General features: G+C 38.0%; 1 protein-coding gene across 1 annotated transcript in view; it reads left to right on the top strand.

Moving 5' to 3' along the window:
* Positions 1-23,844, top strand: part of NDST4 (N-deacetylase and N-sulfotransferase 4) — a 311,607-nt gene that overhangs the window by 199,477 nt on the left and 88,286 nt on the right. The window contains exons 5-6 of the mRNA XM_081562786.1: positions 649-834; positions 2,733-2,861. Of these exons, the coding sequence (XP_081418912.1) occupies positions 649-834; positions 2,733-2,861 (315 nt within the window). The remainder of the gene's footprint in view (positions 1-648; positions 835-2,732; positions 2,862-23,844) is intronic.

Raw genomic sequence — 23,844 nt, 5'->3', positions numbered from 1 at the left:
GCTTCCTTCTGTACACCATTCAAATACATTAATTCCCAATCCCTGATGTTAACAGTAAAAGCTCATCACGTTATTGTACATACTTACCTTTTTGGTTGTCTTCAACATCATAGACACACACACCCTACATTGTGCTATTCTATCTCACAGTTGGGCAACTAACACATGTGCCATTTTTGTTGTTGTTGTTCTTTTCTGAGGAAGGGCCATGTCCTCTTCCTATCTTCCCCCCAAACTTTCTGTATTCAAAATTCAGAAATAATCTTAAATTCCTAGCTGGCAGAGAACCCATCTGCTAATTCAGGAGATGCAGTTTCAGTCCCTGGGTCAGAAAGATCCACTGGAGTAGGAAATGGCAACCTACTCCAGTATTCTTGCCTGGAAAATTCCATGGAGAGAGAAATTCGGCAGGCTACAGTTCACGGGTTTGCAAATAGTCGGACATGACTGCGCAACATGCTCAACGAATTTACTATGACTATCATAAGATCATGAGTTACTGAAGGACAAAAATGCCATCCTATTAGTTTTTATGCATTTCATCCTTAGCATAGAATTCAATGTATCCTAAATAGGTATTTGTGGAGATGATTTTAATTGAGTTCAATTGACCACATAGCATATGATGTTATTCTGGCTTTCTTTTAGGAACATGGAATACCTATCAACATGGGCTACGCTGTGGCACCACATCACTCAGGGGTCTACCCAGTTCATATTCAGCTGTATGCAGCTTGGAAGAAGGTCTGGGGTATTCAGGTCACCAGCACTGAAGAGTATCCGCATTTGAAACCTGCACGATACCGAAAGGGCTTCATTCACAACAGCATCATGGTGAGCGTGTATTGTTGTGTGTATCAAAGACTCTCAGTACCTACCTGTGGAATGAAGACAAAATCTAACTTCAAAAAAACTCTTTTACTTGAGTATCATAAACCCCTTGTACACCATGATGGTCACACATTAATACACTGCTTGGCTATAGACTTGCTTCTTAAGCTATGGGGTAGTTTTGGCAAATTCAAGACAAGCTCAAAATGTTGGAAGCAGGTTTCATGTAGGTCACCCCCTGCAGTTTCTGGATTTGTCTAGGGACCTTATACTTCTGGAGAGTTTCTCCAGGTCCATTTGTTTGGCTGGTTCTATTTAGAGTTTTCTAGGCAAAATGTAGGTTCATAAATAAAGAAAACACTTCTCATATCACTACTCTATCAACAGACAGAATCTAACAAATAGTATCCTAGAGCTAAATTTATCCACTCAGTTTATTTTCAGTTTCAGACACTGAAGAATATCTTAGGATAGCAGTTTTTCATTGTTCTTTTCCTAGCATATTATAAAAATGAAGGTATATATTTTCTTTTCAAATATATTAACTGAAAAATAATAATTTGACAGAAGGATGATGCATATGTTACTATAAATGAAAATAAAAGCAAAAGTACGTTATATGGGAATTTATAATTATTCATGGGAATGAAAAAAATTGTCCTGTTTTGCTTTGTGATAAAATAGCTCATCTTAAAACATCCATCCCCACACCCAATGCCTTAGGTCATGTTCTCATCACTGGTTGCCAAGATCATAGGAAAGGTTTACAACTGTTCTCCCTCCTTTAAATATTTACATCTTTTCAACCCATTATTCAGGTTACTACTAGAATCATTTGCCTATCTATCTTTCTACCCAGTAAGTATCTAAAACCAAAGAAAAAGTAATAGCACACATGTTAACAGAGATAATACTCAACATTCATTAATCATAAAATTTTAATTTTTTTATTGTAAATTGGTACTAGAGGACCTAAAGAAGCCTCAGATTTAATGGATCTATTGAAAATGCAACTGAAGGTATTGATGTCCATAGAAATCCAGGAGATATTAAAAGTTTTACTCTGATATAACTGCAGATCAGAGTGAAAGCAGTTTTTCTTTAATTGAGTAGTGTGACCATTTGATATATTATTAAATAGAAACATTCCTTTAAGTCAGCACTATGTATTTTCATTTACCTTGATTTTAATAAAAGCGGTTATGAAAATTAAGCAAAGAATAAATAGTTATTCTGCGCAATTGAATACATGTCCTCAACCCCATTAGATTATAAGTAGTTTATTATTCAATAAAAAGTTTTTGGAATAAAATTACCTATTTGCTTTTTCTGTTGAACATTCTGAGTTACAACAGAATTAACCACAAGACATGCCAGAAGCAATCATTAGATAATTTGACTACTACTGGGATTAAAACTTTAATTCAGAGTAGTAAAAACAAAACAGGTGGTGAGGCTGATGAAAACTCATTGTTTTGAATCTCAGAACCTGAGGACTCTGAGATGTAAGTACATGTAAACTGTATTTCAGGATCAAGGAAAATAACGGTTTAATACCATGCAAAATGTAACTTTGGAGAATCTCTATATTTGAATTAAATTAACCCTAAGAAGTCTTTTTTTTTTTTTTTAACCAATTCTGTAATATAACTCAGCTGGTAGGTAAAATTTATAGGCATGAATGAAAATGTAGTAACGTATATGTCCTATGACTTTGATTGGGCAACTCTCTTAATATTTACATAATTACACCAGCATCAACTCTTGATTACAGTAAGATTTTGGCTTTATCCACTGGGAAACTCCAATAGGACTGATAATATGCAGACTCTGAAGTCATGACACACCAATGGAACTTTTAATTAAGTCATGTCAATATGCTGCTTTTTATTTTTCCTCAGGTTCTCCCTAGACAGACCTGTGGGTTGTTCACACACACTATTTTCTACAAAGAGTATCCAGGAGGCCCACAAGAATTGGATAAAAGTATCAGAGGAGGTGAACTTTTCCTCACAATCCTTCTAAACCCAGTAAGTATCCTACTTATGCTTTTCACAATAACATCAGACCTTTCAAATATATGTTTCATTTTGTTTCCGTTGTCAAACTTCTCACAAGAGTAGATGGTAAATACTAGAGAGAAATTAGACTACATCTCCAAATTATTAAATTCCATTAATAAAGATCAATCAAGAAAAACACAGATTTGTTAAGATCCATGGGTTGACTATAACAATTAAATGTAAGATAATATCTCAATGTTGGCTCTTAAACTTGAATTGTAGTAAAGACATATATACAGTTGTCTAGCAAGAGATACTGGTTCCAGTGGGTTCAATCTCTGGGTCTGAAAGAAACTCAGGAAAAGGAAATGGCAACCCACTCCCGTATCATTGCCTGGAAAATTCTATGGACGGAGGAACCTGGCGGGCTACAGTCCACAGGGTCACAAAGAGTCAGACATGACTGAGTATAGCCAAAAACATTCACAATACAGTGGTGTATATTTTGTCTGTAAGTTAAATCTGCTTCTAGCTCAAGTAGTAGTATGTCTATCAGTAGACATACATATTTCCATCTCTAAAAATGAAAAGCTGCATTGAAAATACACAGTGTGTGTGTTAGTTCCTCAGTTATGTCTGACTCTTTGTCACCCCATGGACTGTAGCACACCAGGCTCCTCTGCCCATATAATTCTCCAAGCAAGAATACTGGAGTGGGTTGCCATTTCCTTCTACATGAAAATACATAACTATGCATTATCTTTAAATACTGGGGTCATCTGAGGCTTCTTTTGAAAATATTCATTAATTTCATTTGGAATCAAAGCTAGAAAATTTGTCCCTTTTAATTGTGCCCTTTGATTATTCGGAGTTTTGCAATTTTATTTCCGGTTATATGTGGAAAAGTATAACAATACGGGAATATATTGTCACTAGATAATGTTGCAATTACTTCAGCTTTCTCAATTTTTTCCCTTAAGGATTCCATTTCTGAGGTTTTAGAGAGGCATGTCTTTTTTTTACATCCCACTGCACACAAGAAAATGTGAAATACTGAGTTGTTTGCTATGTCTAACTTGTTTTGGTAAGAAATTTTCATACTGAGAGAAAATGATTCACGCTTTAAACAAAACTATGGTTCACTTGTCTCTGGTGAAGCTCCAGGTATGTTAAATAAATTTAGATAATACATATGCTATTTTTAATCCATGAAGAAATTAAATAAAAACCTACCCTGTGTATAGATGAAAACTTGTAAATTGGATTGAAGGGGTAGGGAAGTGGGGGCAAAAATGCATGCTGTTGTTCAGTCACTAAGTTGTGTCTGAGTCTTTGAGACCCCATGACTACAGCACTCCAGGCTTCCCTGTCCTTCACCATCTACCAGAGCCTGCTCAGATTCATGTCTGTTGAGTTGGTGATGCTATCTGTTGCCCTCTTCTTTACCTTCAACGTTTCTCAGAATCAGGGTCTTTTCTAATGAGTTGGCTCTTCCCATCAGGTGACCAAAGTATTGGAACTTCAACTTCAGCATCTGTCCTTCCAATGAATATTCAGGGTTGATTTCCTTTAGGATTGACTGGTTTGATCTTTTCGCAGTCCAAGGGACTCTGAAGAATCTTCTCTAACACTACAGTTCAAAAGCATCAATTTTTTGGCACTCAGCCTTCTTTATGGTCCAACTCTCACATCCATATGTGACCACTGGAACCACCATAGCTTTGACTATCTGGACTTTTGCGGACAAAATGATGTCTCTGCTTTTTAATACCCTATCTAGGTTTGTCACAGCTTTCCTTCCAAGGAGCAAGCATCTTTTAATTTCATGGCTGCAGTCAGTGTACACTGTGATTTTGGAGCACAAGACAATAAAATCTGATACTGCTTGCCATGTATGATTGGGCCAGATGCCATGATCTTTGTTTTTTGAATGTTTTAAGTTTTAAACCGGCTTTTTCACCCTTCTCTTTCATCCTCATCAAGAGCTTCTTTAGTTTTTTGTCACTTTCTGCAGTTAAAGTGGTATCATCTGCATATCTGAGGTTGTTGATATTTCTCCTGGCAAATTTGATTCCAGATTGTGAGTCATCCAGCCTGGCATGTCACATGATGTACTCTGCATAGAAATTAAATAAGTAAGCTGACAATATACAGCCTTGATGTACTCTTTTCCCAATTTGGAAACAGTCAGTTGTTCCATGTCCAATTCGAACTGTTGCTTCTTGACCCACATACATGTTTCTCAGGAGGCAGGTAAGGTGGTCTGGTATTCCCATCTCTTTAGAATTTTCCAGTTTGTTGTGATCCACACAGTCAGAGGCTTTAGCCTAGTCAGTGAAGCAGTAGTCGATGTTTTTTTCTGAAATTCCCTAACTTTCTCTATGATGCAATGAATATTGGTAATTTGATCTCTGGTTCCTCTGTGTTTTCTAAACCCAGCTTGTACATCTGAAAGTTCTTAGTTCATGTACTGCTGAAGCCTAGCTTGAAGGACTCTTAGCATGGGGAATGAGCACTGTATATCTGAGTATGAGTAATCAACAAACTTCTTCAAACTGCAGGACTGTAAAAAACAAAACAGAACTGTCTTTTTTGTTGGGGTTCCAGTAAACTGGAGAATAGCTTGGATGCTCTATGATCTTAGTAAGAAACTCTATTTCTTAGAACTTGTTCGCTCTCCTGTAAGACAAACTTATAAACTAGACAATCTTCAATGTTCCTCAAAAGTATTCCTTTTGGATATTCCATTTTGTATGTATTTAATTCAACTCACTGAGACTTAAAAGAATCAATGACATCACAAAATATTTTTGAGAATTGATATATGCATGTGAATGTGAATGAAAGCAAATATGGGAAATCTTTCTCTTTACTCCTTCCCTCATTAATTGCGAATTTGATCTTCATAGAAGCAAGGGTCATATCTTCATACCATTTTCACTTTGGGGCTATACTGCCAACCCCAAATCTACCCTCGTCCCCTCTTCAGCGGAAGGGATAATCATCAGAACACTGATGATTCCCTCCCATGAACCTCTAGCCCCAAGGTCTGATTGTTACTGATATTCACTACCTGGGTGCCCATGGGGCTACTTGTCATTAAAGAGATGGATTTATAACTATGCTTTTCAAAAACCTGGAATTTAGCACTCCATATATAGCATCATTCAGAGACTAATAGTTGGTCCTTGCCAGTGGTAAAGAACACACCTGCCAATGCAGGAGACATGAGACCTGGGTTCCATCCCTGAGTTGGGAAGATCCCTTGAACAAGGAAACAGCAACCTACTCCAGTATTCTTTCCTGGAGAATCCTGTGGACAAAGGAGCCTGGCAGGCTACAGTCCATGGGGACGCAAAGAGTCGGACACGACTGAAGTGACTTAGCATGCAAGCATGCATAAATCATTCAGTTCAGTTCAGTCGCTCAGTCGTGTCTGACTCTTTGCAAGCCCATGAACTGCAGCACACCAGGCCTCCCTGTCCATCACCAACTTCCAGAGTCCACCCAAACCCATGTCCATCTAGTCGGTGATGCCATCCAATCATCTCATCCTCTGTGGTCCCCTTTTCCTCCTGCCCTCAATCCTTCCCAGCATCAGGGTCTTTTCCAATAAGTCAGCTCTTCCCATCAGGTGGCCAAAGTATTGGAGTTTCAGCTTCAACATCAGACCCTCCAATGAACACCCAGGACTGATCTTCTTTAGGATGGACTGGTTGGATCTCCTTGCAGTCCAAGGGACTCTCAAGAGTCTTCTCCAACACCACAGTTCAAAAGCATCAGTTCTTCGGCGCTCAGATTTTTCTATAGTCCAACTCTCACATCCATATGTGACCACTGGAAAAACCATAGCCTTGACTAGATGGAACTTTGTTGACAAAGTAATGTCTCTGCTTTTTAATATACTGTCTAGGTTGGTCATAACTTTCCTTCCAAGGAGTAAGCATCTTTTAATTTCATGGTTGCAATCACCATCTGCAATGATTTTGGAGCCCCCCAAAAATAAAGTCAGCCACTTTTTCCACTGTTTCCCCATCTATTACCCATGAAGTGATGGGACCAGATGCCATGATCTTACTCAGAGGCTAATAGTTGGTGGTCCTTTAAACAAGATGGAAGACTATTTGGCACTTATATCTATAGCACTTGCTGTAAACTGACAAAATAACACTAACCTCACTTAAAAAGCTTATCATTGCCAACCAAAGTTATTTTACTTGCAGGAGAAATAGAACAATGGAAGAGGGGAGTTTTTCAGGAGATTTCTAGAATCCAGTAACAAACTGTACTTACTTTATCATTGTGAACTGATGGTGATCTTAAAGTAGGATTCATGAGTAAAGGTGAGCAACCTAAATAGACAAAGAAGAAGGAGCAATGTTAGAGATGATTAACAGTGTGGATAATATAAGACATTCTATGTACAGTGATATGAAGCTGGAATCAGACAAATAGCAGTCCACAAAGATATGAGAATAAGGAATAATGCTGCTTAAAACATGAAAAGTGTAGTCATAGGCAATCCAAGTAGATGCTACTCAACTCTCCAGGGAGACAGACTGTAGGTAGCATTTGACAGAACCCAGATTAAAACAGGACTTAGTTCTAGAGCTGCATAAGCAGAAGTTATCAGATATATTAATCAGGGTTCTTCAAAGAAACAGAACTAAGAGGATGGGTGGGGCAGAGATCTATTACAAGAAATTTGCTCATGTGATTATGGAGGTTGGCAAGTCTCAAAATCTACAGTGAACAAGCTAAAGTCCTAGGGAGCTGATGGTATAGTTTTAGTAGAAGTTCTCTAGCCTGAGAACAAGAACAGCTGATGGTGTAGTTCTAGACCCAAAGTCGACAGGATTGAGACGTAGGAAGAACCAATGTTTCACTTCAGATTTTTAGGCAGGTTAGAAAAAAACAAAAACAAAAACTAGTGATCAGTTCAAAGGCAGTGGGGCAGAAGAAAGTCCTTTTTATTCACAGGAGAGTGAGACTTTTCATTCTATTTGGCCTTCAAATGATTAGGTTAGACCCATCCACCTTATCTCCTTTACCCAATTAACCAATTTGGTTGCTAATCTCATCCAAAAGCATCCTCATGGACACACCCACCCAGAATAATGTTTGAGTTGAGTAACTTGTGGTCCAGTCAAGTTGGTACAAAATTAACCATCACACCAAATGAAGAAATTAAGGTGGTAACACACAGGGAGGTAGTGAAATAAAATGGGAAACAGAGAGAGGGAAGGAAGTGATGAATGAAGTAGAGATAATGTAAGCTTGCAATTTTTTGTAGCTGTGTCCTGTTATGAATAGAGAGGCACCAGAGGTGATACATTTCATACAAAGATGAGCACAATAAAGCACAGAAATGGTATGGACCTAACAGAGGCAGAAGATATTAAGAAGAGGTGGCAAGAATACACAGAACTATACAAAAAAGATCTTCATGACTCAGATTACCAAGATGGTGTGATCACTCACCTAGAGCCAGACATCCTGGAATGTAAAGTTAAGTTGGGCCTTAGAAAGCATCACTACAAACAAAGCTAGTGGAGGTGATGGAATTCCAATTGAGCTATTTCAAATTCTAAAAGATGATGCTATGAAGTGCTGTACTCCATATGCCAACAAATTTGGAAAACTCAGCAGTGACCACAGGATTGGAAAAGGTCAGTTTTCATTCTAATCCCAAAGAAGGGCAATGCCAAAGAATCTTCAAACTACTGCACAGTTGCACTCAAATCATACGCTAGCAAAGTAATGCTCAAAATTCTCCAAGCCAGGCTTCAACAGTGTGTGAACCATGAACTTCCAGATGTTCAAGCTGGATTTAGAAATGGCAGAGGAACCAGAGATTAAATTGCCAACATCTGCTGGATCATCGAAAAAGCAAAAGAGTTCCAGAAAAACATCTGCTTCTGCTTTATTGACTATGCTAAGCCTTTGACTGCGTGGATCACAACAAACTGTGGAACATTCTTTAAGAGATGAGAAATACCAGACCACCTGACCTGCCTCTTGATAAACCTGTATGCAGGCCAAGAACCTACAGTTAGAATTGGACATGGAACAACAGACTGGTTCCAAAATGGGAAAGGAGTACATCAAGGCTGTATATTGTCACCCTGCTCATTTAACTTATATGCAGAGTGCATCATGTGAAATGCTGAACTGGATGAAGCACAAGCTGGAATCAAGTTTGCCTGAAGAAATATCAATAACCTCAGATATGCAGATGACACCACCCTTATGGCAGAAAGCAAAGAAGAACTAAAGAGCCTCTTGATGAAAGTGAAAGAGGAGAGTGAAAAATTTGACTTAAAACTCAGCATTCAGAAAACTAAGATCATGGCATCTGGTCCCATCACTTCATGGGAAATAGATGGGGAAACAGTGGAAACAGTGTCAGACTTTATTTTTGGGGGCTCCAAAATCACTGCTGATGGTGACTGCAGCCATGAAATTGAAAGACACTTGCTCCTTGGAAGAAAAGCTATGGCCAACCTAGACAGAATATTAAAAAGCAGAGGCATTGCTTTACCAACAAAGGGCCATTAGTCAAAGCTATGGTTTGGCCAGTAGTCATGTGTGGATGTGAGAGTTGGATAATAAAGAAAGCTGAGCACAGAAGAATTGATGTCTTTGAACTGTGGTGTTGGAGAAGACTCTTGAGAGTCCCTTGGACTGCAAGGAGATCCAACCTGTCAATCCTAAAGAAGATCAGTCCTGAATATTCTTTGGAAGGACTGATTTTGAAGCTGAAACTCCAATCCTTTGGCCACCTGATGCGAAGAACTGACACATTGGAAAAGACCCTGATGCTGGGAAAGATTTAGGGCAGAAGGAGAAGGGGACGACAAAGGATAAGATGGTTGGATGGCATCACCGACTCAATGGACATGGTTTTGGGTGGACTCTGGGAGTTGGCGATGGACAGGGTGCCCTGGCGAACTGTGGCTCATGGGGTCACAAAGAGTCAGACATGACTGAGTGACTGAACTGAACTGAACTGAAGAAAAAAAGCCTATAAATTCATTGATGTGAAGGTATGTTTTCAACATGAGTTCATTGATATGTTGACTCTAGAGAATATTTGTATCCTCACAGAGCCTTTTCCCAAAGGAGAGGTCTATGACTGCATTTCTTAGGTATCAAAGTCCCTTGGGGAGATATGATTTCAGTAGAAAGCATCAACATCCTTGAATTCAAAGAGAAAGATGATTACTTCTCCTACCTACTGTTTCAACTGATTTTGAACATGGAAAACCAATGTCTTTGGAGCTTATACGTAGGATAAGTGATCATGGTGTTAGTACAAACTCTAAAGATTTAAAATCAACCTCACTTTATTTCACTTTTCAATAATGACCTATACTTTCACATACACCTTATATTGTGGCATCTCTCTTGCATAGTGATTTTCTCTGAAGATTTGTAAATGATCCATAGATTTTTGTCCTTAGTGTTGGGTTTTCAGTATATTAATGAATGGACAGATAAGGATAAGATAGTGTGACGCAAAGGTGGCAGTGATGGTAAATGCATCAGATGATAATGTTAATACCCAGTATTCATAGCACAGTGAAGCAACAGACCAAATCTAGCAAGATGAAATTTAACAGGTAGTAATAAAAAGCCCCAAAATTACTTTAAAAGAAAATAGTGCATAAATTCCAGCATTATTTAAGTATAAATATTATTTAAATATAGATTAAATCTGCCAGTAAATTATATGGACTGCCTCATGACATATTCGGTTCCTTGTCATTGAAGCTGTATAAACAGAAATTTTGTAGGAATGTCAAATCTATTACTTTTAATATCTCATCTGATGCTATGTGATTCTGTTCTTACCCAGTTAGACATAGGTACATATTTTTCATTATAAAACATAAAAAATTTGAAGTAGATTTAATTTTACATATTACAAACCAGCACTACATATTTAGTTATAGTAGGGTCAGAGGAAAAAGGAAATAGTAATTTATCAACATGTAAAAGAATTAATAATCAACCCTGAATATTCACTGGAAGGACTTATTCTGAAGCTGAAGCTCCAATACTTTGGCCATCCGATGTGAAGAGCTGACTCTTTGGAAAAGACCCTGATGCTGGGGAAGATTGATGGTAGGAGGAGAAAGGAGCAACAGAGGATGTGATGCTTGGATAGCATCACTGACTCAATGGACATGAGTTTGAAAAACCTCGTAGTGAGATAGTGAAGACAGTGAAGGACAGGGAGATAGTGAAGGACAGGGAAGCCTGGTGTGCTCCAGTCCATGAGGTTGTAGAGAATCGGACACAACTTAGTGAAACAACATCAACAGTAAGAATTAAGGGTTTCTCTGGTGGTTCAGCAGTGAAGAATCCTCCCACTAATGCAGGAGATATGGGTTTGATCCCTGGATCAGGAAAATCTCCTGGAGAAGGAAATGGCACCCCACTTCAACATTCTTGTCTGGGAAATTCCATGGACAGAGGAGCTTGGAGGGCTACAGTCTGTGGGGTCACAAAGAGTCGGACATAACCTAATACCTAAACAAAAACAATAGCATAAGAATTAAAAATTATGTAAAATGAGAAGATATTCAGTGGTAGATGTATTGAAGGAAGTAGAAGAGGAAGAAATTTCTGTTGGTATCCTGAAAGAAATATTTCTGCTAGATTTAGCAGATCATTTGAACTGATCGAATAGTTTCTGGATTCATTTGTATGTACATATCCTATGAGGATAATAAAAGCTGGAAAAGGTATATGAGGGAATATCCTGGAATTTCCCTCTCTGGAGTACTTTAAAATAGAATCAATAGCTATAGAGTTATTTCTTATTGCCTTGAGGAAGGGGACTGGATTAAATATCCTTGATAAGTTCTACCTAGTTGTTTGTTTGTGTTTTGTTTTTCCTGGTTTATAAATTCCACAGCTCTGTTCTGCAGTCAAAAAGGCATGAACCACACCAAGACTATGGTAGCTGCTTTCTCTGTCTTGCTTCCACTTTAGGAATTCACACTATTTTGTGTTGCCCTTCTCTAGAACAGATATGTATATATTCTGTGCTCAGAAGTCTCTAATATTTTTCTTTATGCATGTTCAATAGTTTTTTTTAATTTCATTTTGATTCTAGCTGCCATGCCATTCTCATAGTTTTACACATTTTAAAATATGTCATTATTTTCTAATACACCATAAAGCAGAAAATGGAAATTGGAATATATTTTTACATCTTGACTTATATATGAATTCCTGTAATTGTTGCACATTAGACCTTTTGATTCAGCAACTGCAAGAATTGGTGTTTCTTGATTTCCTTAGATACCAACTTGTTTTGCCCAGATTAATGTAAAAAATTGAAAATTAAATGACTTGAAAGCTGTTCGAATGGCATTTCAAAAGGATAGCTAAGCATCTCTCCACTTAACATTCAGATAACTTCCTCCTTCTTCTTTTTTTTTTTTTTTAGATTCCATCATGACCTCATCACATATTGATATTTGCCTGCACTGTTCCACACTTGTCAAATGTTAACACGTATTTCCCTAGTGCCGAATTCTTCCTGTATTTTCAATATAATCTTTGTACAGGCAGGAAGAAATATAATTTAATCATGTATGAGGTGAAACAGCTTACAGCAGGTAACCCACTATCATTCAAGTCAAGACACTACCCTATAAAATATGCAACAATTGACTGTAGTAGAGGAAGTCTGAAGTCTTATTACATGATGTCACCACTAACTATAAAAGCTTAAAATGAATATGCCTTGCTGGATTTAATATTTTTTTCTAACTCATTTTAATTTTGTGCTCCACAAAGAACAATATGAAAATAGAATTTTCTAAGTTTTCTTGCCAGATATAGCCAAATATTCTCTGATTCTAGAAGACTTTAAAATGGCAGTACTGGAGCCATGAAATCCACTACATCGTCCAAAGTCCAGAGCAGTGCCCAGACTCACTAACCTTTGTCTGTTTTTGGCCAGTTACAAATCCAGGTGAACAAAAAAATATGTGCCTGAAAGAATGGTGTACTTGCAATTGACAGCAGAGTATAATGGAACTGCAATGATATACTTCCCCACTATTGTCTCCTGAACCTTCACACACCTAGGCTGGCTAATGAGCTTTTCTTTCTCGTGTATATCAATCTCCAAATTCATGGAATCTAATAGCAGGTGCAGCACATTATGAATTAATGCTCGCTTTTCAGACAGATTAAAGAAAGCTGCGAGGCTTAGGAAAACATCAACATGAACTAAACTGAACTAAGCTTTAAGTTCTTTTAAATCCTGAAATAATACGGAAGTGGATATGTACGATAATTCACAGAAACATATGCAGTGCAGCAAAATAAAATGCACAAAATATCCCACATCTTTTTTAAAGAAGATTATAAAGAATTACAGATTACTGATATTCAAGACATCCAAATATTCTTTGATAATTTTGATTTCCTATGAATGCTGTGCTTTATAGAAAATTGTAACAATCAGATATTTCATGTAGAACAAAGCAAATGCATATTCCAAGTGGTAAAGAACTGCACCTGGGCTTCCCTGGTGGCTCAGCAGTAAAGAAATCTGCCTGCAATGCCAGAGTCACAGAAGATGCAAGTTCGATCCCTGGGTTGGGAAGATCCCCTGGAGGAGGGCATGGCAACTCACTCCAGTATTCTTGCCTGGAAAATCTGATGGACATAGGAGCCTGGTGGGCTATAGTCCATAGGGTCCAAAGAGTCGAACACAACTGAAGTGACTTAGCACACACACAAAGAACCCACCTACCAATGCAGGAGACACGGTTTCGATCCCCTGGATCATGGAAGATATCCTGGAGGAGGGCATGGCAACCCACTCCCGTGTTCTTGCCTGGAGAATCCTATGGCCAGAAGAGCTTGGCAGGCTACCTATAGTACATAGGGTTACGAAGAGTCTGACACAATCAAAGCAACTTAGCATACATGAACATAAAATGTACTTCTTTATAAAATGTTAATATTTCTAACTCAGGATCATGGAAGATATTGACATATGTTCCAGCAGTGTTTACTAAAAAATAATAAATTAACTTTAACTGCTCTACTACAGTGAAATGTGCCTCTTATCTGGGCAGGAACTTTTGAAGCAATTAATGGTATTGGAGCTCTCAGGCTTTAGAGCCTGGGAGAACTGCCACCAACTGTGAGAAGAATGGACTCCTGTAGAGTATATAGATTGTGGAAAATTCTATTTCCACTTACTGAAAGACCTACAGTAACCTCTTTTTTTCCCTTTATCAGTTTTTTTGTTTGGCTTTTTTTTTTTTTAAACTTAAAGATTTGCAAGACTAACCTTTACAAAAGGACATGAATCATCACTTCTGCAGTGATTCACACTCACAGTAGGAATGTTGCAGAATATGTAGTCAGCTAATATCCATAGCTTCACTACAGATAATACTGTTTCATTTTGTTTTTGTGTTTTTGTCTACATTGAACATCAGGATCAGAGTTAGTATAAGGTTTTAGAGAATGCCGAGAAATGTTTGCTTTCTCCAGATTTGGGAATAGTGCGGGTTTTGTTGTATTTTTTTGCAGTCAAATTTACTTAGCAGTTAGTAGGTGAGAATGTAAAGTGTGCCACCACAGAAGACCAGAACAGTTTGTATGCTAACCCTGAGCTCTGTCTTCTCATCAAATGAGAGAAAGGTTGCTATTACTGTGTAGACATGCATCTTTCTATACCAATGGTTGCTACAGGTCCTGATGGAATACAATTTACATTCCAATATATTTCTAGATCATGAACAAATCCATAAAATTGCACTGTTTTTTTTCAATTTTGTTTCCCTAGAAAAAGAAATGAAAGCAGCATTATTTTATTGGGGGAAGTCTGTTTCATCTTGTGTAACTGGATAATTTAGTTTTCCCAAAGCATGTTATGAAAGATTGTGGAATAGCTCTTTTGCATAAATAAATTTTCAACAGCAAAAAATACAACCTCCTATTTATGTAAATATTAGTCGATAGATTTCTCCTTTCTATTTTGAGGCTTACAATATATAAGAATTGCATACATAATGCTCTTAAAAATTAGGATTCTTTGAAAGCAAAGTCAGTGAATTCATGGTTGTGAAAAATAAACCACTCTGTACTAGTGTTTATATGACTTAGTGGCTAGTGAGATAATAAGAAAGTAGGTGCATTCTGTGGGAGCCCACAAAATTTAATATTGATTTGTGTGTGGTTTTTTTTTTTGGTTTGTAAGTTTTCACCCCGCCATTTATTCTCTCTTCTCCTCCACAAATTATATAACACCTAGATATTTCAGTGTCTTGTTTCTTTCTTTAATATTTATTTATTTTTAAAATTTGAAATACACTGAAGAAACATCATTTTGGATCACTTCATTTTATTTCATTTTCATTATTCCTACTTTGTTTTCCTCTGGCTGCTCCTCAGAGTCAGATATTATGAAAATAAAACTATGAATTATTTTCTAAAACATGTTATTTTCATATTTTTTTATGTTAGAAAACCAAATTATTTTGTCTTAGTTTTTCCATCAGTGGCTTATAATGCTGATATAATAAGGAGTATATTTAATATTATATAGATATTAAACTTGCTAACATCCACTGAAGAATTAAAAAGTCTTATCATTTTCATCCATATAGTCTTCTCAGACGTCCAAAGGTGTCCATCACTAAATTTGTTAAATGTTTCTTTGAGATTCATAAACTCTCAAATGTATTCTGCTGCTGCTGCTAAGTCGCTTCAGTCGTGTCCGACTCTGTGCGACCCCATAGACGGCAGCCCACCTGGCTCCGCCGTCCCTGGGATTCTCCAGGCAAGAATACCGGAGTGGGTTGCCATTTCCTTCTCCAGTGCATGAAAGGGAAAAGTGAAAGTGAAGTCGCTCAGTCCTGTCGACTCTCAGCGACCCCATGGACTGTAGCCTACCAGGCTCCTCCGTCCATGGGATTTTCCAGGCAAGAGTACTGGAGTGGGGTGCCATTGCCTTCTCCCTCAAATGTATTAATTGTTGATAAAAATAATTGGGAATGTGGTGCTTAATTTATGGTGAGTTGTTAGAATGTCATCAGTTGCTTAGAGTGTTAAACCTCGGCTACTATTTATTTCTCAGCTATTTGATTTTTTCAAGGAGATCTTCTTGATGTGTTCACTATAAAGCGGTTCTGTTGTGTGAATGTTGATGTGTGTGTATAACTCCATCAAGGAAGGCCTGGGAATCCTGTCCAGAGGAATTGGTATTTGAGCTGAGCATTTTAGGGACTCATCAGACGAATGAGTTAGTGAGGTAGAAATGGGGAAGGGGAGTTTGCAGCAGTAGAGGGAAAAGGTGTACAGAGTTACAGAGGGAAAAATGCTTATGGCAAGTTTGGGAGCTATAAATGTTTGCATTTTGCAAGAGTACAAAATGAAGGTAAAGTCATTAAGAGTAGGTAAATGAAATTATGGACATTTTTGTATGACATGTCACAAAAGAAGAGGAAAAGAATTCAAACAAGGAAGTGATAGACCCAAATAATATTTTTATTTATAGTTCTAAGCTGACAGGTTAGGGCCTTCATACACACTCCTAATGTCTACAGGACTTTTCTATTCCCATTACTCTTGACTTCACCTCACTGTTTTCCCTCAGACCCTATCTCTAATTTCTCTTCCTCACCTGGATCCCCTCACAGGTCACCTCTCACTGCTATGTGTGTTTGTAATATACACAAAGAGCCACGTATGTAATGCCGCTCACAGTGGTAAATATATTTATGTTTAGTGAATGTTGTCTCCCTCACCTGTGCTGAATGCACCCTCAGGAACAAGTATTCCCTCAACAGGTACCTGTTCAATAAGACAATAAATAAAAATTATATCATCAGACTACCTGTGTCTACTGCATGCCATTTCACGAGTTGTTAAAATTGCTTCAGAAGAAAAGCGAAAGGAAAAGAGAAAGAAGGAATAGAAAAAGGAAGAGGGGAAAAGAAATAAGAGAAGAGGGCAAATGTGGAAGAGAAGGAGAAGAAAGGAGTCAAGGATAGAAAGATGACAAAGCTAGTTCTCTTTCTTTTTATAAAATCAGATGGACAGCAGGAATGTAAATGTATTAACCAAACTCAGAAATTCTTGTTTTATTTTTCCTGGCTGGCTAAATACTGAAGAAAAAGTTGTATAGTTTCTCTGTGCTTCAGAATTTCTCTGTCCATAAATGAAATGAGGACATTAATGTTGGTTCCCTTAGAGAGAGTATGAGATGTGACAAAAACTAGTGTTTGGATTTTTTTCAGAGAAAATGTAAATAATTTGGACATAATTCTTATTTGAGAAAGTAGAAGTATATATCACTTTTATCATCAAGTGTATTTGAGGTGTGTTAGCAAAATGCAAACCCTGAGTTTATTTACAGTGTGAATTTTGCTTGATTGTTTCTCCCTGCTAGAACACATAAATCATGTGATAAATGTATTCTCTTTTACAAAGGTATTTATTTTATTATAGGCTTCGCTTCTGAAAATGTTCTTGATTGTCACTTTATTGTGCTTTCTGAGCTATTTTTAAACAATAAAATGTCTATCATTATTCTTTATTCCAGTGAAGCAAACTGTGTCATCAAATGCAGTGCTTGCTTGGTTGGTCAGGACTGTTTTTTTTTTAATTTGATTTTGTTGTCTACCAAAGTACCTCAGATGTTTTTGCCAAAGGTTTTTGTTTTTGTTACTGGTGTTGCTGATTTTAAGGCCTTTGGTTTATTTATTTTTTTATTAATAGGGAGCTCTGCTAGAAACACTAGATCCATACTTTGATATACTTTATGTTCCAGCACTGACTGTTGTGCTCAGATGAGGAGTAAGTTTTGTAGAATTATAGCAATCTCTGTTTAGTACATAAAATTAATGATATGAAAAAATGGAAGACCTTCCCAAATGAAATATAATTACAGATAATTTAGATGAATGAGTTGAATTTATTAGAAATAAGAAAACCCAAACCCACCAACCAAATACAAAACTCTAGACGGATTTTCATTACGTATCACAATGGGAAGATACTTTTCATGTCTGCCAGCATTGATCCTATAGATCTGTCTTCACTGGACTTCACACCTAACAAAACAGTCAGTGTCAATTACTCTCAGTGATAACATTAACTAAACCTAGAGAAGGATCCAAGAGATTTACTCATCATGAAAGATTGTGTTTTTGTGAACAGAGTTCATGGAGAGTGCCAGCCTCCCTTAGCCCTGTATGAAAATTACTAGCTTAAGCAATGTAAAAGATAAGATATCAAGCATGAAGTGTTTCCTTGATTTACAGTTGTCACTTTTAACCCAATTTAAGGTATCCAATAATGCCATTAAAAGTATAAAGTGTAAGTAGCAGAATTGTGCTCCTTCTTGAAGGTGTTATTATAGCCACTTAAACTTTTTTTCACACACAGGTACACATTCAAATCAAATGTGAATAAAAGATGTGACTTGAAAATTGCCATTCTCTTGCAATTTCTTTTCAGAAGTCCATTCTGTAGTTCACTTAAATAACTTGCTCAAGCATTCAAATCGATACAGGTAGACTTTTCTACATGGGCTGTGATGTTATGATCATAAACACAAAGATTTTAGGAATTATGAGCTATTTAAAGAAATAAAAAAAGAAACTTTAAACACATCACAATGCCCCAAATTGGAGTCATCTTTTATTCCATCTTTTGCTGAATGCAAAAATAATATATGCTATAGCTTATAATGATTCTTGAATCTTTAGTAATTTAGGTTTTAGAAAAAACACCCATTCATAGGAAGTGGAGTGATAGTGACTTACAGTTTGAGGAGTTATTAACTTAATCATTATGGCTTTGGAAATGATTTTGTAGAGAGCAGGCATATTCCCAAGTAACATCAGGAGACATTCGTTTTGCACATTGACACTCACTGTAGGTCCTACTGTATATCTGTTGAATGACTGCTGCTGCTCCTACTGCTGCTAAGTCACTTGAGTCATGTCTGACTCTGTGCGACCCCATAAATGGCAGCCCACCAGGCTTCTCCGTCCCTGGGATTCTCCAGGCAAGAATACTGGAGTAGGTTGCCATTTCCTTCTCCAATACATGCATGCATCCTAAGTCGCTTCAGTCGTGTCCGAATCTATGTGACCCTATGGACAGCAGCCCACCAGGCTCCTCTAGGCAAGTGTACTAGAGTGGGTTGCCATTTCCTTCTCCAGTTGAATGACTAAATCTATCAATAAATACCATCAATTCTACTTTCAAAAACTGAAAGTGAAAAATGTGAAAGTTGCTCAGTCGTGTCCAACTCTTTGCAACTCCATGGACTATACAGTACACGGAATTCTCCAGGCCAGAATACTGGAGTGGATAGACTTTCTCTTCTTCAGGGGATCTTCCCCACCCAGGTATCGAACCCAGGTCTCCCGCACTGCAGGTGGATTCTTTACCAGCTGAGCCACAAGGGAAGCCCAAGAATACTGGGGTGGTTAGCCTATCCTTTTCTCCAGCAGATCTTCCTGACCCAGGAATCAAACCAGGATCTCCTGAATTGCAGGTGGGTTCTTAACCAACTGAGCTATCAGGGAAGCCATCTACTTTCAAAGTATGTTCCAATAAGTGCTTTTCTCTCCACTTCCCAATGATGGCCCCCTTATCTCTCCTCCAGAGACCTGTTACCATTCCGGCCACCAACTCTATTGTTCACAAGGGCAGTCAGAATGATATTGTTAAATCCAACAGACCATGTCAGGCATTCTTAAACCCCTTCAAAGGCTTCTCATTTAATCTCAGAATAAAATTCAAAGTCTGGTCCATGACTTGGCTTTCTGCTGGCTTCTCTGCATTGACCAAGTTCCACTCACACCACACCATGCTTGTTTCCACACAGTCCTTCAAAGATGCCAAGATCATTTGCCCTTCAGGGCTTTTGTGCTTGCATCCCTTTGCTTCTAATGGGTTACTTCCAGGAATTTGTTAACCTTGATTTCTACTGCCTCTCATGTCTCAGGTCAAAAGTCATCGCCTCAGAGAGTGGTTGCCTGGCCTTTTTGGCAGTCATTGTCTATGACTTGCCTGTCTTATTTTTCATGATCTTTACCACTCTCTATGTGTGTATGTATGCTTACTCACTCAGTCACGTCCTACAATTTGCAGTCCCATGGACTGCAGCCTGCCAGGCTCCTCTGCCCATGGAATTTTCCAGGCAAGAATACTGGAGCAGGTTGCCATTTTCTCCTCCAGGGGATCTTCCCAATTTAGGGATTGAACCTGCATTTCCTGTGTCTTCTGTATTTGCATTGGCAGGCAGATTCTTTATCACTGAGCCACCTGGGAAGCCCTTACTGCTCTCTAGAGCTCTCCTATTGATTTATGTGTTCACTATCAACCTTCTTTCCCCAGTTTCATTCCTCATCCTTAAACCACCAATGATCGACTCCACGTGAGCTCTGTGAGTCCAGCAAAATTTATGTTGGGGTGGAGGGTACAGGGAGGACATGAGAGACATAGAAATTGCTAAAGGATATGATTGTTAAACATTCTTTATTCCTGTATAGATATCTTTGTGAGCTTTGGGAATAATATTTAGCTAAAGATTTAAAATGTTAATGTGTAAATGAAAACAAGTCTCTACATTTGATCATTGATTGTTTTGATGCACACAAATAATTTTACAATTTTTATGGAAAATATTCCAAATACCTGAAGCGTTTTATAGTATTTGTGCAAATTTGACTTACAGTAATATTTTATTTTACCTGACCAAGCTAGTTAGACTGATATGTGTGTGTGTGTGTGTGTGTGTGTGTGTGTGTGTGTGCTCAGTTACTTACTTGTGTCCAACTCTTAGCAACCCTCTGGACTGTGACCCTCCTGCATCCTCTGCCCATGGGATTTTCAAGGCAAGAATATTGGAGCAGGCTGCCATTTCTTAGCCAGGGGATCGTCCCAGCCTAGAGATCAAATCCTCATCTCCTACATTAGTAGGTGGATTCTTTACCCCAGAGCCACCTGAGAGGCCTGTAGTTAGAGTAACATCTGCCTAAAATTAGAGCAGATGATACCTTGTAATCATACCTTAAGAAATGTTCATCGCAACACTGTTTACAATAGCCAGGACATGGAAGCAACCTAGATGTCCATCAGCAGACGAATGGATAAGGAAGCTGTGGTACATATACACAATGGAATATTACTCAGCCATTAAAAAAAATACATTTGAATCGGTTCTACTGAGATGGATGAAACTGGAGCCCATTATACAGAGTGAAGTAAGCCAGAAAGAAAAACAACAATACAGTATACTAATGCATATATATGGAATTTGAAAGATGGCAACGATAACCCTATATGCGAGACAGAATAAGAGACACAGATGCATAGAACAATTTTATGGACTCTGAGGGAGAAGGTGAGGGTGGGACGTTCTGAGAGAATAGCATTGAAACATGTATATTATCATATGTGAAACAGAACACCATTCCATGTTCGATGCATGAGACAAGGGCTCAGGGCCGGGACAATGGGATGACCCAGAGGGATGGGATGGGGAGGGAGGTGGGTGGGGGGTCCAGGAAGGGGAACACATGTAAACCCATGGCTGATTCATGTCAATGTATGGCAAAAACTATTACAATATTGTAAAGTAATTAGCCCCCAACTAAAATAAATAAATTTATTTAAAAAAAATTTAAAAAAAAGAAATACGAGTATAAATCTGGAGTGTGAGGGTAAAATCTACAAAATTCCTGTAATATCCAAACTATCTTCAATATTCTCTCAAGTATTGATATCCAGTACTGTTTATATAATACATCTCTGTTCTACTTATAATAACTAATACTTACCAATGCTACCTGGATTTAAAAATCTAAATGCTTTCTATATATTAACTCATTTAATCCTCTCAGCAACCACATAATGAAGATCCTATTATCCTTACTTTCTGAATAAGGAAACTATCAGAGAAGTTAGCTAATTAATCCAGTATCATGCAGAGAGCAGCAGAGCTACAGTTTAAACTTAGAAGCTGTTGTTATTCAGTTGCTATCTTGCCCTATCCTTTGCAGCCCCATGGACTGAAGCAACAGTCCAGCACACACTTCCCTGTCCTTCACTATCTCCCAGAGTTTGCTCAAACTCATGTCCATTGAGTTGGTGATGCCATCCAAATGTCTCATCCTCTGTCGACCCCTCCTCCTCCTGCCTTCCATCTTTCTCAGCATCAGGATCTTTTCCAGTGAATCAGCTCTTTGCATCAGGGGGTCAGATTACTGGAGGTTCAGCTTCAGCCAGTCCTTTCAATGAATATTGAGGGTTGATTTCCTTTAGGATTGACTAGTTTGATCTCCTTGCTATCGAAGGGGCTCTCAGGAGTCTTCTCCAGCATCTCTCAAGAGTCTTTAAGCACATCAGTTCTTCTGCGCTCAGCCTTCTTTATGGTCCAATTCTCACATCCCTACATGACTACCAGAAAAACCATAGCTTTGACTATACAGACTTTTGTTGGCAATGTGATATCTTTGCTTTTTAATATGCTGTCTAGGTTCATTATAGCTTTCCTTCCAAGGAGGAGGCGTCTTTTAATTTCATGGCTGCAGTCACCATCCACAGTGATTTTGGAGAACAGGAAAATAAAATCTGTCACTGTTTCCACATTTTACCCTTCTGTTTGCCATGAAGTAATCATACTGGATGCCATGATCTTAGCATTATGAATGTTGAGTTTTAAGCCATTGTTTTCACTCTCTTTTACACCCCCATCAAGAAATTCTTTGGTTGCTCTTCACTTTCTGCCATTAGAGTGATATCATCTGTATATCTGAGGTTGTTGGTATTTCTCCCAGCAGTCTTGTGTGCCATCTAGCCCAGTATTTTGCATGATGTGCTCTGCATGTAAGTTAAGTAAACAGGGTGACAATATACAGCCTTGTCAGCAATATACAGCCTTTCCTAGTTTTGAACCAGTCCATTGTTCCATATCTGATTCTGTTTCTTCTTGACCTGTATACAGGTTTCTCAGGAGACAGGTAAGGTGGTTTGGTATTCCCATCTCTTTAAAAATTTTCCATGGTTTGTTGTGATCCATACAGTCAAAGGCTTTAGCCTAGTCAATGAAGTAGAAATAGATGTTTTTCTGAAATCCTTTTGCTTTGTTTATGATCCAAGGGATGTTGGAAATTTTATCGTTGATTCCTCTGCCTTTTCTAAACCTAGCTTGTACATCTGGAACTTCTCAGTTCACATATTGCTGAAGTCTAGCATGAAGGATTTTGAGCATAACCTTACTAGTATGTGAAATGAGCACAGTTGTCCTATAGTTTAAACATTCTTTGGCATTGTTCTTCCTTGGGATCAGAGTGAGAACTGACCTTTTCCAGTCCTGTGGCCACTGCTGACTTTTCCAAATTTGTTAGCATGTTGAATGCAGCACTTTAACAGCATCATCTTTTAGGATTTTAAAAAGCTCAGCTGGAATTCCATCACCTCCACTAGCTTTGTTTATAGTAATGCTTTCTAAGACCTACTTGACTTCACACTCCAGGATGTCTTTCTCTAGATGAGTGACTACATCATTGTGGTTAAGACCTTTTTTGTATAATTATTTCTATGTATTCTTGCCACCACTTCTTAATCTCTTCTGCTTCTGTTGGGAGAACAGGTTCTACCCACAATCTTTCAGCAGTATAGTTCACTCTCTCTCCAAGTTAGACTACTGGTCAAAAGAATAGCTTGGGGGAAATCTGTCTTTTTGTGATAGAGTCATTTTAACAGCAATAACTGTATTGCATCAACTTCCAGGGTTGAACACATTTATGTAATTGCAGATACACATCTATCTATATCTGTATTTTTGAAAATTCCTTGCTTACCTCTCAGTTGTAGTCTCCTTGATTCATTCATAAACACCTATTAAGTCTTTTTAGTGTGCCAGAGATGTAAGAAGACAGGAGTGAAGTCTTTCACAGACTGGTGGAAGAAATAAACGTGCAACAGAAAATTTGGATATGGCTTT

This window comes from Giraffa tippelskirchi, chromosome 1 (assembly GCF_054371585.1).
Source record: "Giraffa tippelskirchi isolate mGirTip1 chromosome 1, T2T-mGirTip1v1.2.pri, whole genome shotgun sequence".
In the NCBI taxonomy this organism is placed as follows: Eukaryota; Metazoa; Chordata; class Mammalia; order Artiodactyla; family Giraffidae; genus Giraffa; species Giraffa tippelskirchi.
The sequence above is the reverse complement of the archived record's forward strand: the minus strand, read 5'-3'. Positions and strand labels throughout refer to the sequence as shown.